Here is a 17101-nt window from a genome sequence, read left to right as displayed (position 1 = left end):
TGGGGGGGAGCTTTCTATGACCCCTGTGACACAGTCAGGACTCTCTTGCACGAGGGGCTCATCATGAGACACCCCCCCCAGGGGCCCTCCTGGTGCAGCCCCCTCCCAAGGGGAGACTCATCTGAGACCCCTCTGAGCATGAGGGGCTTTGCACAACCCCCCTGTGACACAACATTAGGCCCTCCTGGTGCAGCCCCCTCCCAAGGGGAGACTCATCTGAGACCCCTCTGAGCATGAGGGGCTTTGCACGACCCCCCTGTGACACGACATTAGACTATATGATTTATCTTTAACTCGTCTTACATGTAATTGTGTTGTTACTTTCATAGTATAAAGATACGCTGAAGGCTTTTCTGTAACAGCTGGGGTTTTTTTCTGAGGTGAAATAGTCATGCAGTGAGTATGAATCTGGCATTTGTAAAGTAATGTCATAAGGCTCTATTTCACTTAAAACAAATGGGATTACAGTATTCTTAAATCTTGTACATGTGAAGGAGTACTTAGATTCAAACTGTCTCATTAAATCTGATGTCAGTGCATCAGTGGATGTAGGACATGAATTCCTGACAGTACATTTTAAAATTGAAAAAAAAGTATGTATATTGTGGTATTGTCATTTAAAATCCAATAGACTTGGCGTAATCAGGGAGAGCACTTGATCTGAATTTCAGCATTTGCATTTATAAACTCATCATCAGCTGGCTTTTTTAATAGCCTATGCTTTTTTTATTTTTTTTATTATGGGAATGTCTCTGTTAGATACCTTATTGTATAGGGAAAGGCAAATAAATTAGTTGCAAGAAGATATAATTCGTTTTAAGTAAAGCAGTTTTTGAGCTTAAAAAACGGTGCAGAGGAGCATGCTTCCTAGTGTCCACCCTCTCTAAACTCCTTAAATGTCTGATAGAATATGTGGAACTCTAAGCAGTCATAAAGTTCCATGAAAAATATGTAGTGAAACATCCTCATTTTCTTGTTATATTTTAAAGTTATGTAAGATGTTCAATCCTAAGTGAATTTACTCACTGACCTTGCTGAAATGACAATGCTTTTTTAGTGATCTCTTGTATTTTGTGGGTATGTCACCCTTAAATGAACAGGAAATACAAAACCATTGCAAACTGTTGCACATCTTTTATTTTACTTTCAGATTAGATTTCACTTGTCATTTTATTTGTCATCATGCAGCTCTGTGGATTATGTCTCTGGGGATCTAGTAGTATTTTTAGCAGACCTTGCTATTTTTCTATCTTATTATTGATTATGTTAGTTTGGTGGAGGTAGTGAGGTGTGTTGTCAAAAGCTTTTCAGGAATCGAGGAGGTATGATAATCCATGTAATTGTTAACACCTTCAAAGAGCTGTGAAATATTTTTGGGATCAAACTTGGTTTTTATAAAAGCCTATTTATGTTGCTGTTCTGCTGTATTCTGTCCAGCTGCCTGTTGCTTCTGTTTTCCATTCCTCTTGTTGCACAGAAATTGTAATTTTCTGCTTCATAATTCCTGGATTTCCCTTGGATCCTTTCTGAAGAATTGTCAGGCCCATTTGACACTGGTGCTATTTGGATGAAAGGTTATGCACTGCAGTTGGGCAGTTTCATACTTCAGAAGTGTTGGGTCTCTGGCAGCTGATTTCAGTGGCTTATTTGGTATATCAGGATAGCCTTCTGTGTTGACACTCAAGTGAGGCTGACACTTAAGTGAGACACAGTTTCTCAGGCTTGCCCTTTCCTTGGAGAGGCTGTAGTTCTGGGGTCTCCTAGATCTTCCTTGGACACTGTTTAACTGTGTTGTGTGTGTGTGACAGCTGGTTGTTTTAATGCCTATCAGTTAAATGTTTGCTCTTTTATGATAACAAGGTTGTCCGCTTGGGTAAGACCATAGTAAAGCCATGGTGAATCAGGCCAAAGGTGCATTTACTTAGTCCAGTACCCCTTTTTGACAGAGGACAGTAGTGGAAGTTCTTAGAAAATAAGAGTGGGTAAAGAAGGTAGTGATGTGATATTTCCCAACAGTGCTTCCTGAGCATCCTTTCTTCTTAGGTTAATCAAAATACCTGTACCTACCATATTGTAAAAAAACCTGAACTTCACAGAATCCCAGAATGGCTGAGGTTAAAAGGGACCTCTAGAGGTCATCTTGTTCGAGCTCTCAGCTCCAGCAGGGCATCTAGATCAAGGTGTCCAAGGTCCAGATGGGTTTTATGCATGTCTGTAATAGGACAGTCCACAACCCCACTCAAGCTACCTGAAAATTATGTTGATTTTATAATGAGACATAAGTTGAAGAAGTTGGTGTCTTCCCAAGACATCAGTGTGATCAGCAAGTCTTGAAAGACTTGCAAGTAAGATGTTTTCAGTGTTAAAATACTGGATTGTTTAAAATAGTTAAGTAACTATTACTTTGAAGTTAAAATAATGGAATACAAATTGTAAACCATAGGAAACATCTAAGTTTTTCGCCTGGAATTTACATTTCAGTAAAATCTAATTTATAATATTATAGATATGGTAAGTATCTATACAGTATAAATAGTTTTACATGTTCGACATAATAAAATTGCAAAGGATTTGTTGAAACATAACCTAAATTCAAGACAAGTTGTACAATTCATCAGAGCATCTCCTCATATAAAACACCACATCATAATATATTTGATATGTTCTTCTGTGCTGCAATGAATGTACTTTCTTAAATGGACAGTGTCCTTGTATCTTTTTAGGGTTCACCTGATCCTTTAAACAGTGCTTTCCACCTGACATACAACATGGTATTGAACTTACTTCGAGTAGAGGAAATTAACCCTGAATACATGCTAGAAAAATCCTTCTATCAGTTCCAACATTACAGAACTATTCCGGAAATAGTAGAAAGTAAGTATTGCTGCATATTGTTCTCATGTGAGGTCTAAAAGATTGTGCACTGTGAGGTTGGGTGGTTACACTTCAGTAGGTTTATAGAAGTTTATACCTGTGCAGTTTTTGTCTTCCTTGCCAGGAGTTGCTACTGCATCATTTGTTGCTGTGTTACAGTTTCAGTAAGAGTAATTTCCTCTTGTTCTTAGGACCTATATTGATATGCACTGTCAGTTTATGAAGAGAGCTTTCCTCTCTGAGTCAGACAAGAATGGTTGTCACATTGCTAAACTGCTGGGCTGGAAGAAGGAAGACCAACTTAAAAATTTCTGTGCCTTATTTGAGATGCAGGGAAGAAAAATCTTCTACCTTTTAATGTCTCATTACAGTCTGTAAAAAGAACTTAAGCACACTGCATTTGGACTAGCGTAAGAAAGAAATGTTTGATTATAATACAAAGCTAAACTCAGAGGACTGAGACATCATTTGCACTGCACTGAGTAACATTTTGAGTCATGATCTTTAAATAGTGGGTTTTCATGAGCCAAAGTCAGTTTTCAGAGATCTCAGCCAGTGTTTGAGAGCAAGGCCTCTTTCAATACTTGAGCTAGAAGAATCTTAGGAACATGACAGGTAACTATGATTAATAAGCAGTCCATTAATTTATTTCTTAATTGAATATTAAGAGAGAAAGTGTGTAGTTGCATGTAGCTTTGAAAGACATGCAGAGGGAGGGTTTCAATTACCTTTGCAGAGTTTCTGTTAGTTTGCAGGTGCACTAGTAGTTAAATATAGTATTTATTTCTTTGGAACGTTCCCATTCTGGTTGACATGCCAAGATCTTTAGTCTGTCATTCCAACATTGCTTGTTTAAATAGAAAAATAGAGCTGAAGAACATTTTTCATAGTTTTTGGACAGTTTCAGTTTAGGCACCATACATTAGAATTTTGTAACCGCTTCAGCCGCAGTTAAAAGCACAAAGGATCACAGAGGAAAGTATGCCATGAGCATGGATGAATGGCTTATTTCTTTAAAAAGGTGGCATCTAAAAATAGGGAGCGCTTCCCTGAGCTTTCTCTCAAGTCCAAGTGAAGTGGGATTTCTGGGCCACTTAGAAGCATTCAAATAACACACTAGAGAGTGAGTTGGTAGAGAGAAGAAAGTGACTTTTATAAAATCTGCCCTTAGTTTATATTTACTAGTGGTATTACCAGTATGAGAGGATGAATCATACTGTTTAGTTTTAGTGTGACTTCTGTGCAAACCTAAATCAGTTATTCCTGCACAATTGGGTGTCTAGCCTTCTCCAGTTTCTCAAGCTTGTTTACTTAAGAAAAATAATGCTAGTATTTAATTTTCTATAAATAAATTTAGTGGACAAATTTATAGATTTCTAGCTTTCCAGAGAATGGATTATTGTAAATAGAAAATGGGTACCAAAAATGATCACAAAATATTAGTCATGTAGATCTGAAAGTGAAACATTGATTTCTAAATCTGCAAAGTTATAAATTTCCATCATATTTTACTTTTCATTATAGGGGTCAATAATTTGGAAGCACAGTACAACAAAATTGCAATTCCCAATGAAGAAAATGTGGTGATATACTACAGAATCCGACAGCAGCTTGCAAAACTGGGTAAAGAAATTGAAGAGTATATTCATAAACCAAAGTACTGCTTGCCCTTTCTACAGCCAGGAAGACTGGTAAAGGTAATTTGATTTTTTTTTATTATTTTTTTTTTATTTCAAATCTTTACCTATCTGTGAAATCTGCAGGATTCATTTTTGTCTGCCAGTTTAACATCTTGAAAAATTACATGCATCACACTAAGCACCAGTTTTGACTTGTTGTGTTTCTTTGCTAAACATTCAGTAATGCATTGAAAGAAATACTCTTTTCATAATGACTGCTGTTGTAAATATCAAAAATACAAAAAGTTATGCTTGCTAGGATGTGATTATATGTGATTATAATATCTTGTAATACTTCCAGGTGAAGAATGAAGGTGATGACTATGGATGGGGAGTGGTTGTTAATTTCTCTAAGAAATCAAATGTGAAGGTAAAATACACATTCTCTCCACTAGCAAAATATATACCTTACTGCTTTTTCTGAGAATAAGATAAAACTGTTTTGTTTATATATAGTTTTCAAAGGCAAAAATATTTCCTTTCACCCCAAAATTTACAAAAAGCTTCCTGAAGCGAAAGTACAAAGAAAAAAATGCTATAGAAAATGGGACAACCCCCCTGTCCTGCGTTCATTTTTTAAGTTTTGATGTATTTGTGCATGCAGCATTGAGGGCACGGACCCCATCGCTTGCGGTTCCAAGCAGCTGAATCAAGTTTATTGAGAACAACCCCACCTTATATATGCAGTTTGAATAGTAACACAGGATCTTCAACCAATCACATCCAAGTACTCCGTGGAGCATGTGCAATAGTGTATCAGGAACTACAATTCCCAGAATGACCTGTGGCATTTTTCCTGGGATACAAACCGCCACAGTGGAGGAAATGCTTACTTGTGCATAGCACTGCAGACGTTTCAAACCAGGTTGTTTCTGAGACATCTCCTACGCTACACTAAGCTGCTCATGAGAAAGATTCTATAAGCGAGGCTTAAGAACATATGGAGACTGACATTTGGCTCTATGTAGAAGGTGATCTTAAACTGGGGAACTGTCTTGAGTCCTAAGTTAATGCACGAGACGTGGGATTGCTTGTCCTCTGAGACATTGCTGTAGAGTTGAAAGTTGAGAAATTAAAATACAAAGAGAGCAAAACAATAGAAATGGATGTGGGGAAATTTGGAAGACAATACAGAGGGCAGTGATGCAGTAGAAGCTTTGGTTTTCTATCTTCCTTTTGAAAGCCATATTTTTTTCTTTTTTCAGGTTGAAAAACTGGACTGTTACTGCTGTTGTTTAAACCTTTTTTTCTAGATTGCTTATTTCATAGAGCCACATTAGTAGTAAACCAGATTTCCCCCAAACCCCAGCTTCCTGTGTAAAATTGACAACTTCTGTATCACTGAAGGCATTTCTTCAATCTGTGTCATATTTTATCCACATATATATTTGCCTTCCCTATCTGGCCTGTCTCACTGTTGTGCAGACCTTTGGGTTTGAAGATTAGCTTTGCAAGTACGGTCTGTGTTGCAAGAGATGGTTCTGTCTCCAGCAGCACTTTTTTCATCAAGTCATTCTAGCAGCTGGGTTGAATTTTTCCTTCTGCATGTGTGGAAAGAATGACAGCAGGTGCTGGAAGTTAAAGAACAGACCTAAAGTTATGTAACTTTTAAAATCAGTATGAAAATACTAGTTTCTACGAGCAGAGGCAAAAGAAATTACTTGAAGAATCTGTTATTTACCCATTTTAATGGTCTATTCAGTGCATTTTTGTCTTGAGATACAGATACCTTTCCCTGTTACTGTTTAATGTTGTAGTATACTTAGTTAGTACTGGAAAGATATCACTATTATGCCATGTCTTTAAACTTTCATCCACTTGTAAGCTGAACAGTTCTTTGGATTTGCTTTTAGGAATTATGTTGAATTCAGTCTATAGTACTAGTTTTTCTTCAGTTGTAAATTTTTCTGCACTGTATCATAGTTCTGAATTAAGTAATTTTTTTAGTGAAGAATGTATGAATTAATATTGACCTTTAGGGTTATATTATGTCTGTATTTCACTGAGTAATACTCTTTGTTCGTTGCACTGTGAGAGCATGAGTCATGTCAGTTATGTTTATTGTTAGTTATATGTAGATGCTTTTCCATCATAATTTCACATTTCAGTATTCCGCAAAATAATTTCACATTTCAGTATTCCACAAAATTGTCGGTGCAAATAGCACTTTATCTGGAGTTACAGTAGACAGAATAATTTGTATCAAGCAGAGGTGCTTGCTATATATTGTACATTATAGTAGACGGCAAAGTAACTGTTTGCTTTGGAATTCATAAAAAACCCAAATATTTTTGAGTGGGGAATTTTATTTCCACTATATTGTGCTAGCAGTATGCTAGTGATATTGTTGTGCTGTTTACAGTCCACATTGTCATCTCATCCCTGATTCTAGACATCAGATTTTTGTCGGTAAACAGTTATTGATACTAAAATTTGAGATGCTGGAATTCTGTCTCCCCTTTCAGATTATTATAATCCTTGTTTATTTATAACATTTACTATATAAACATATTTTTAGTGCTATACCATGGTCATTGAATTTGAGTCTCATGTTACTAATCTGGGATTCTGAATTCGTTACCTGTGCTGTAATTGTTTCTTTTTTATTTTTTAATACAAAGGTCACTGCTAGCATGATGCTAATATGCAAAAATGTTTCAAAACATGTTGGCTTACTTTGAAAGAGCTACATCTAGAAGAAAAGGCAGGAACACCTAAAGCTGCAAGCAGACTTTAGACTACACTGGTGGGGGAGGATGGAGAGGGGTAATTTTTCAAGTGTGTTTTTCAGTGGGAGGAATCTTTCAATCAGTACTAATTCAGTAGTTTTTAGAATATACTGCAACACTGAGCTGGTACTCTGTAAAGAAACATAGCTCATTTTATACTGTTAATGTTGAATAAATCATTTATTTTCCTTCCATTCTCTCTGATATATGAAAATAGCTGTTATAGTCCTGTTTTTTTTCCTGTACCCTCAACAGCCAAATTCTGGTGAATTGGACCCGTTGTATGTAGTTGAAGTGCTCCTACACTGTAGCAAAGACAGTTTGAAAAATTCTGCTACTGAGGCTGCAAAGCCAGCCAGACCTGATGAGAAAGGAGAGATGCAGGTTGGTTATACATGTTTATTCTCAATAGTTCCTTATAAACTTTCTCCAGTATTGTATTTCTAAAACATTTGCAGACTGTGGTAAAAGAGGGGCTGATGCATTAAGGAAGAGGACGGAGTGTACACCTAACTCTGCCTTCTTAATAAATTATTAAATTTTTAGCAGTGCTGTTTGACAGATACTTTTTTTAATCAGTATCTTGTCCTTGGGAACAGAATTCCTTTTTTATTTCTTAGAATCATAGAATCATTAAGGTTGTAAAAGAGCTCCAAGATCGTGAAATCGTAACTTTTGACCAAACACTCCCTTGTCAACTAGACGATGAGCACTAAGTGCCACATCCAGTCATTTCTTGAACACTTCCGGGGACGGTGACTCCACCAGCTCCCTGGGCAGCTTTCCAAGACTGTCTCATTCTAAAATTAAATTGAAATATTTATTGAAAGTATTTGCATTGTTTAAAATTTTCGATTTGAAACCCTGTATCAAGACAGTTACAATTCTCAGATCAGAGACAGTTGTTTAATTTGTCCAACTTATTTTTCTCAGAAAGTCCATTTAAACCTTGAGATACAGTATTGATTCTTCATAATGTTATCACGGTTTTGATACTTAGGAATATATATTTTCTGGTTTGATGTTCTTTATTAGCATTCTTAGTTAAGTATATGACAATAATTTGTCTGGTTTGACTTATAAAGGTGTTCCAGCAGATAAGACACAAGATAATAGAAAAGCTGTTGTTTTCATGTGTAGCTTCTCTCCAGATTTAATTGTATTTAGAATTTTTCAGTTTGGACAAATTTACTTTTCTTCTTTATGAATACTTTATCTCATTCCTGCTTCCTGATATTCCTTTACCCACTGCTGTGTCCTATACTCAGTTTTCCTTTTCCTTTGAAACAGTTTTGCTATGGACCAATAATAAGAAGTATGTTTTTTACTAATTTGTCAGTTACTACACTGTCTTTGATAGGTTGTTCCTGTTTTGGTGCATCTTATCTCAGCTATCAGCAGTGTCCGACTTTACATTCCGAAAGACCTGAGGCCTGTTGATAACAGGCAAAGCGTGTTAAAGTCTATACAGGTAAGCTCCAGTAGGCTGTGTAAGCATTCTGCTCTGATGTACTTTTGGACCCAAGACAACTTGTAAAGAATTTTGTATAAAGCTTCTGTCAAATCTTCAGCCTTATTTTTTAAAGGGATGGGAAGCCACAATGTACGTCAGTTGTTTCTCCTTGTTGAGACATTTTAAAATGACTTTGAAAACTGCTGAAACATCACATAACAAACATGACAGCCTTCTATGTCCCTATAATTATGCCAGCTAATTTGTAAAATGTGGTTTATTTTACTCTTGCTAATCTTACAAGAAAAAAATCTTCTTTCCTCCTTTTAGGAAGTACAGAAGCGATTTCCTGATGGAGTACCGTTACTAGACCCCATTGATGACATGGGCATCAAAGACCAAGGGTTGAAAAAAGTAATCCAAAAAGTAGAGGCGTTTGAGCATAGGATGTATTCACATCCTCTTCACAATGATCCCAACTTGGAAACCGTATATAAACTCTGTGAAAAAAAAGCACAGGTAAAGAGACAAACCAAAACAGAGTATGTTTATTTAGCTGCAGACTGAGAGAGAGAGGATAATGGTTCTCTTCTTGCTTGCTTTGCTTTTTATTTGCAAAGCCCAAATAACCTTTTTTTTTTTTTAAATGAATAAGCCCAAATAAACTCTTTTGAATACAGTAAAATTACTGAATCTCAGTAACAAACTGGCTGAGTTGGTGTTGTGTCCTTGATTGATACAGATGGGAAGTACATCTGGAAAGAAAACTCTGAAGAAGTCATTGGGCATTAGAAGGTTACAGGGGATCACCAGAGTGTCTTTTGCTGAATAGGCATAGCACAATACAGTGTAGGAAAAGTCTTTATAGATAATTTTTGATACATAGGTAATTTTAACTTAAAATTTGTAGTATACTTGTGCAAAGGTAGGTCAAATTGATGGGGCTTGTTAGCTTACCACAGAAATCATTGTGCTGCCCCTTTCTGATCTGACTCCCATCCTGGAAGCAATGCACTTACTTATTTTGTATAGAGTTGTACCCTGCTAGACTGAAACTGGTTGTGCACAAAACCAGCTCTCCTGTTTCTGTGCTGCTCCAGAAAATAGGTTCTCCAGGGGTTGCTTCACAGGAGTGAGGTAGTTCTGGTATGGGCAGCACAAAGTTACATGTGCTGAAAGTTACCTGATGAACTGAGCAGTCTTCTGCAAAGGGTGTCTGCTGTGAGGATCTGGACAGTGACTGTGATGAACTGCCAGACACTGGAGAAACTCAAAAGTGCAAAAAATAATGCCTTTGGGTTACATTTCATTGAATAGTTAGTTAGTTGAGACTTACTACAGATCTCAGAAGATGAGTGCTCATTTCTCAATGAAAGATTGCTTCCATGTCCTTTTGGTTTGGGCTTGCTTGGGTTGTTTCCCATGCTGGGTAAATAGCTTGACTTCCCAAGCTTGCCAGAGTTTCCTATGGATAAATGGACCTGATTTTTTTTAGATTATTAGTATTATTTAATTTCTTCTAAACCTTCTTCTTAGTAGAGTTAGGCAAGTCAGTGTCAACTAATATGTTCATATACAATTGTTCTGACACCTTGTTTTTAAAACAGTTGCATCTGTTAAACCAGCCACGTATAATTCCTGTCCTTCTGCCCCCCTAGATTGCTATGGATATTAAAGTAGCAAAGCGAGAACTGAAGAAAGCCAGAACTGTCCTACAAATGGATGAACTCAAATGCCGCAAGCGTGTTTTGAGAAGACTGGGGTTTGCCACCTCTTCAGATGTTATTGAGATGAAAGGACGGGTCGCTTGTGAAATCAGCAGGTAGGTGGTGTCTGTGCAAAGTATTTATTGTCAGGAATACACACTTCGCCGTCCTTGTTGAAGTTAGTACCTTATGTTTATATTTTGAAGTTCTGAGACCATCATAAGAAAGATTCTTCAGAGACTGTGATTTGTGTAACAAAGGGAATATACTGATTAAGGCAGTTAAAGTAAAGGTAGCAACTCAAGGACAAAATACAATAGATTTTAAAATTAAAATGTGGACATGAAAGTGCCAAAACAGTGGCTATTTTGAACCTGGCTTAGGCAATAGCTTGTGTTTTCTTTCAATGTTGTACATTACATGAGAGGATGGTCTTGATGCCTGTGGTTGAAGCTCAACCAGGACTGTTGGTACAGAGTCACTCACAAACAAGAGCATAACAATGATTGTCAGCAATTATCAGGTTGCTGACAGGTTTGGAATATAGCTTAATTGTTTCCACAGGGCTGATGGAACAGTTCTGTGAAGTGGTGCATTTTACTCTAATACATTTAGCAGGTACCTATATATTGAAAGATAGGGAAGCTCATGAATTGGACTTTAATATTTTACCGTGTAATTCAGATTTTGGTAGAATTATGTATTTTTAAAAGTCACAGTGACTGCTGTACTCCTTGTCTTACAGGTGAGTTTGAAAGATGCTTCCTATATTTGTTCAATATCTAATAACTTTTTCCCCTGCAAAATTTGATAGCAAGTGAGGAAGCTGAATCAGAATTTTATCAAATTCCTGCCTGTATGAAACTGTTTGATGAGTTACACAACTCTTTGTAAAAGTCTGCTTTGTTCCACCCCCATCCTATGCATTTCACTGATAATCTCTAAAAACAAAGGTTTTGTCTTACCAACAATTCGGTGTTTTATCCAAATAAGTATGTGTTTGGATTTTGTACCCACATCATGCACTTTCTTTTATGATTCATAATTAAGTCTTTATTTTTCAAGTAAATTGAAGCCAGTTTGTTCCTTTTTTCAGTATCATGGAAATATCCAGTTGAATCTTTTATGAGCAACAGTGGTACGAGTTTTAGGCCTTTTAAATTGCCTAACTCTGTGGTTCTTTTCGATCTTTTGATACCCTGTCTGAAAAAAACTGACTAAAGCAACTGTTAATACTAACTTACATGAACTGTCAGGAGAGATAAGTCTTTCCCCTAAGCTTCCTTGTCTTTATTTTAGTGCTGATGAACTACTCCTGACAGAAATGATGTTCAATGGTCTCTTCAATGACTTAACTGCAGAACAGGCAACTGCACTACTCAGCTGTTTCGTATTTCAAGAGAATGTGAGTTACTTCTTCAGTTCAAGAATTCTAGACATTCCTGTGTTCCAACAGTATTGTTCATAATTCAGTTCCAGGAATCGGTCATAACAGTTTCAGCCCTTGCAAATTTTTTGTCCCTTCCTAAGGTGTTTGATGTGAACTTCACAAAAGCATTGCAGCTTCAGTGCTAAAGTATCTTTCCTCATGAGTGACATGCCAAAGGTTGTGTAAAATGGCAGTCCTTCTCATGAATGAAGCAGCATGAATAGATTCTCAGCATACATGCTGATATTTATGTATGTATACAAACATGCCTCCATATAATTTAAAATGTAGAAATGCTTATTTCAAAAAGAAACACTCAGGGGTGAGGCAGTCTTTAATTCTGAGACATGTCCACGTTATGTTATTTGGACAGTACCCTTGACCTATTGATGGAAATGGCAGCACACATGGAATTGATACTGAAAAAAGCTGTTAAAAACAGACCATATGTTCTTAAAAGCAAAAACATGGGCATTTGATACCAGACGTCATTGTTTTCCCATCTACAAGCTGTATAGGTTAGCATCATCAGGGAAATATAGTAAACTTCCATGTGAAACATTTTTGCCAATAACTAGCAAGATGTATCACTCAATTTGATTCTAAATATAGAAAAACAGCAGCAGATGCTAATGAATTACATTTGTTAGTAGAAGGGACACCAAGGTAAGCCGTTGTTAATTAGAGTATTGTGTTTCACTCAACAATAGTACTTGAGTTTAAACAGCAAGGGCATAAAAATGTTGCTGTATTTTCAACAGCCACATTTTCATACCTTGCCACTTACGTTTAAGTTATTAAAAGCATTTGCAAAATTTTTATATTGTTAAAAGAAAAGCTTTAATAGTCAAAAGCAGTAAATGGCAGTTCATTTGGCAGTCCAAAACGATGATACAGCTAAATAAAGGGAATTTTGGAAGTATCCAGAAAGTAGGTGCTTTTTTTCATAGTGGCAGCATACTGTACAGAAATATTTAGTTTTCTGCTTTAGTTTGAGGAAAAAGTATTTGGGGAATTCAGTAATTTTAGTGTTTGATAATACATTTGAGATGTTTTTTGAATAATTTAGGATGCCAGTATCACACCCTGAACTTCTGTTTTTGCATTTAATTTGGTGTAGAGTAAATATATAGGAGCACATGAGCCTATTGAACATTTTCTTTTTCAGTCCAGTGAAATGCCAAAGTTGACAGAGCAGTTGGCAGGACCACTTCGGCAAATGCAGGTAATTAGAAATCTGTCTGTGCTCAGGGTTAACATGAGCAAAAATTATGAATAATGTATAATAAGTGCACAGTAAAGACCTGATCTTGGATCATCAGTGAATTTGGCTGGCACTGCATGTGATTTTGCAGTGTGTAATAATGGGTTATATTGTTTGCAAGAAATCTGTGCAAATTTAGAACATGCCTTTAAAACTTTTATAAGCTTGCTTACTGCACTGTAAATTGTTAGTGCAGGCAGGCTTAATGTAAACAGTGGTTTACTTTCTGATTCTGAGTAATTTCACACTAGAAAGGAAACCTCATTCTGTATGTAGTACCTAATAATGTACAAGTCTTTCTATCAGTTAAACACTTACTCTGTTTAAATATATTATAAATTTAAAATATTTTATTTTAAAGGAGTGTGCAAAAAGGATTGCCAAGGTGTCAGCGGAAGCAAAACTGGAAATTGATGAAGAAAATTACTTAAATTCTTTCAGACCCAACCTAATGGATGTTGTGCATACATGGGCAAATGGAGCTAACTTTGCTCACATCTGCAGAATGACTGATGTCTTTGAAGGTAGGTTAATCACTTGTTCTTTAGAAGATGTGAGATGATAATTCCACAACATGGAATGGTAATTCTGAAAACCCTTATAATAAACTCAGATGTATGCAGGTATCGGCATGGCTAAAATGAAGTGGGAAAAAAATTATTGACTTTATATATTAATTTCTAGTTACACTGTTGATAATTTAGAATCTAAGAAGATTTTCAAAAGGGATATCTCTGTATTTTAAAAACTTTCTGTGAAACTAAGAAATTCTAAGCATTAAGACAAAAGTTAATGTTTACTTTTTCTAGTTAAAGGGAAAAATACCATATTCTAAATGCTTGTCACGAAGAAGTACATCTCTTGTGCTTGCTCTCATTACGGTTAAATGTTATATTTACCTGGTAACCAGCTGACAGTTCCTCCTGCTGACTTAATCATGACAGAAGAAAGAAGTGGTAATAAAGTCTCTGTTTTAGATGGTTCATCACAGCACTGCAATGCAGATAGTTGTAAAGCCCAGATATAAACTGTCATATAGGTTAATTAAGTTCCTAAACCTGGAGTACAAGAAATCACCCCTTGAGGAAGAAGACTTTGTTTGCATTTTTTTAAAAGTATGATGACTTAAAGCCCAGATACTTTTTAAAAGATACCTTCACACCCCTGAAGGTCAAACCACAATAAAAATCCTAATTTCATCTTCTACCACCTGTGTTGAAAGTTGTGAAGAACAGTAGGATGCCTTACAAGTCTGTGTGCAGTGACTGATACTTGAAAATTCTTTTGATTTTTGAAGTTGTTGCTGTCACCGCTGCCCTGCCTCTCTCAGATGCTGTTTTCTTGTTTGCAAATGGGAGCCCTTAAAACAAGGGAATTCACGCACGTAATTCATGCATGTAATCCAATGCATAGACCCAGGAACTTTCTAAAGTATATTGCCTGGGTGCAACAGGAGTCCTGACAGTCTTTGATTCAGCAGATTCCTCCTATTGCAATGAGTATCTGAGCCTTCCATCTGCTGCAGAGGCACCCTGAGTAGGTGGAACACAAAAGTAGCAGTAGCTGGTCTATATTTTTACATTGACACTTGACTGTTCAGAATACATTGGGCAGTAACATTTTCCATTTACCATATATGTACTAAGGCTAGTTGCTCAGCTTTGTCCTAGTCCATAGTGCCAGCTCCCTCAAAATTAGACCTTAATGGCCTGTTTTGAGGTCACCTTTTTGGCAAGGGTCGATGCATGATTTTTCCCTTAATTTTCAATAGGCTGGTTTTCTGTGCATTGTCCAAAAGGAAGGAAAGCACTTCAGGCATCCACTGTTGGTTATGCTTACTTTAAATGCAGTGTGGTATTCCTAAGTTCCAGGGTAGTTTGCCCTGGTTAGCCAAGTGATGACAGTGATTTCCAAATCAGAATACAAAAGAAGCCCAAGTGCTCCAAGAGCAAGTGTGCTTGCCACACATTGGAGCAGTGTTGACTTGCTAATGAAAATGCATTGCCATTAAGCTGAAATGTGTGTGTTGGGAATAAATAAAAAAGAGAGAAACTTTTTAAAGCTGTCGGGAAGAATGCAAAACTGGATTGTTCTTTGGGTGAGATTTTTCATCTCATGTCACTGCAGTAGGTTTTACAGATTGCTGTCCTTACACAAACTGTTCTTACTGTAGAAACTGATATGACCTACTGAGGCCACATAAATGTTTTTTAGAAGAGAGGTGTTATTTTACTTTTCATGATTTCTCTCTTTCCCAAGAGCTTTGTAGAATGTTCTTTTCATATAGATAGTTTTACTCCAGATATTATGCCTTGTCTAGAGGTAGTATTTCACTGAACCATAGAAAGGTCATATAGTCCAAACCCTCTTCAATGAGCATCTTTCACTAGATCTGGTTGCTCAGAGCCCCATCCAACCTGATCTTAAATGTTTCCAGGGATAGGACATCCACTAGCTCTTTGTGCAGCCTGTTCCTGTGTTCCACCAGCCACATACTAAAAGATTTTTTTCCATGTATGTAGTCTGAATCAACACTCTCAGTTTAAAACCATTACCTCTTGCCCCTATCATTGAAGGCTTTACTAAAAAGTCAGTCCCCATTTTCTTATCAGTCGTTGTAAGTACTGAAGGGCCCACAATAAGGTCTTGCCACAGCCTTCTCTTCTCAAGGCTAAACAACCACAACTCTTTGAGCCTGTCCTCAGAGGGGCTCCATCTCTGATCATTTCTTTGTCCTCCTCGGACCTGTTGAACAGGTCAAGGTCCTTCCTGCGCTGAGGATCCCAGAGCTGGATGCAGCACTCCAGGTGGGCTCTTACCAGAGCAGAGGGGCAGAATCACCTCCCTCTCCCTGCTGCCATGCTGCTTTTGATGCAGCCCAGGACACATTTGGCTTTCTCAGCTGCAGGTGCACATTGCTGGGTCATGTCCAGCCTCACATCCACCAGCAACCCCGAGTCCTTCCCAGCAGGGCTGCTTCTTTGTCCAGTCATCCCATGTTTACCCTATGACAGTTATTTTGCCTACAGTAATTTTGACTGTAGATATGAGGTGCTGCTGGAGGAAATGACCAAACAGGATACTGTTTGCCTGTGGCCAGAAGAGCACAAGTGTTTAAGGTCTTTGTGAAACTCATAGCAGTGACTCAGGCTGAGCTGCAAGGAAAGTTTCAAGAGGAGATGGATGCTTAAAAAAAATCACAGTGGGTGTTGGGTTGTACACAGAGCTTGTGTACATTACTGTAATCATGCAACTGAGTGATAGAGTGGTCCATGGACTCAAGTGGCACAGCAGTAGTAAGGCAGATCACTTACTCTTTACTGTCCCTCAACTAAAGAACTAAGGGTTATCAAAAAAAAAAAAGAAAAAAAAAAACAAACCAGAAACAGATCTGTGGTGGTTCTTGAAGCAGCAAATTTTTGAATCCCCTAATCCCCTATGGTTTTTGAGGGAAGTTTTCAGAATTACTTGAAAGAAAAATCCACTAGGAATTACTTAACAGCCCACAAAGTCCTATGACTAGATAGAGACTGTGAGGCATTTCCTTGAAACTGTTTCCAAATGCTTGTCCCTCTGCTATCTTCAGAGAGAAATTTACTGTGCAAACAGAAACCAAGTTTAAGACATATGGCTGTTCTTACCCTTTGCTTCTAAATAAATTGAACAGGGTTGAAGAAGGAATCATTACTTTGGTCCTGAATTACTCAGTGATATGATATGGCACAAAGTGATACAAGGTTTTCCCTCACTCTTTATGCAGGTAGCATAATTCGTTGCATGAGACGGCTGGAAGAACTGCTTCGGCAGATGTGCCAGGCTGCAAAAGCCATTGGGAATACAGAACTGGAAAACAAGTTTGCAGAGGGTATGTATTTGACTTTCACAGTCTACAAAGTAATACTATAAAGCACATAAAAGTGCCAGAGAGGGTGGGCTACACAGGTAGTGATGCCTAGAAGTGAATGAT

The 17101-nt window shown here is 37.2% G+C and overlaps 1 protein-coding gene across 1 annotated transcript in view; it reads left to right on the top strand.

The window, feature by feature from the left end:
- The window catches only part of MTREX (Mtr4 exosome RNA helicase), a 46581-nt gene that overhangs the window by 28969 nt on the left and 511 nt on the right, over window positions 1–17101 (top strand). Inside the window, exons 16-26 of the mRNA XM_051804676.1 lie at window positions 2724–2874; window positions 4399–4571; window positions 4855–4923; window positions 7538–7666; window positions 8643–8753; window positions 9066–9254; window positions 10394–10557; window positions 11741–11846; window positions 13039–13095; window positions 13496–13662; window positions 16899–16999. Of these exons, the coding sequence (XP_051660636.1) occupies window positions 2724–2874; window positions 4399–4571; window positions 4855–4923; window positions 7538–7666; window positions 8643–8753; window positions 9066–9254; window positions 10394–10557; window positions 11741–11846; window positions 13039–13095; window positions 13496–13662; window positions 16899–16999 (1417 nt within the window). The remainder of the gene's footprint in view (window positions 1–2723; window positions 2875–4398; window positions 4572–4854; window positions 4924–7537; window positions 7667–8642; window positions 8754–9065; window positions 9255–10393; window positions 10558–11740; window positions 11847–13038; window positions 13096–13495; window positions 13663–16898; window positions 17000–17101) is intronic.

The sequence above is a fragment of the Manacus candei genome, unplaced genomic scaffold (assembly GCF_025592945.1).
Source record: "Manacus candei isolate 608988 ecotype Guabito, Panama unplaced genomic scaffold, ASM2559294v1 h1tg000061l, whole genome shotgun sequence".
NCBI classification, from domain to species: Eukaryota; Metazoa; Chordata; class Aves; order Passeriformes; family Pipridae; genus Manacus; species Manacus candei.
This window is presented reverse-complemented; position numbering and strand designations above follow the sequence as displayed.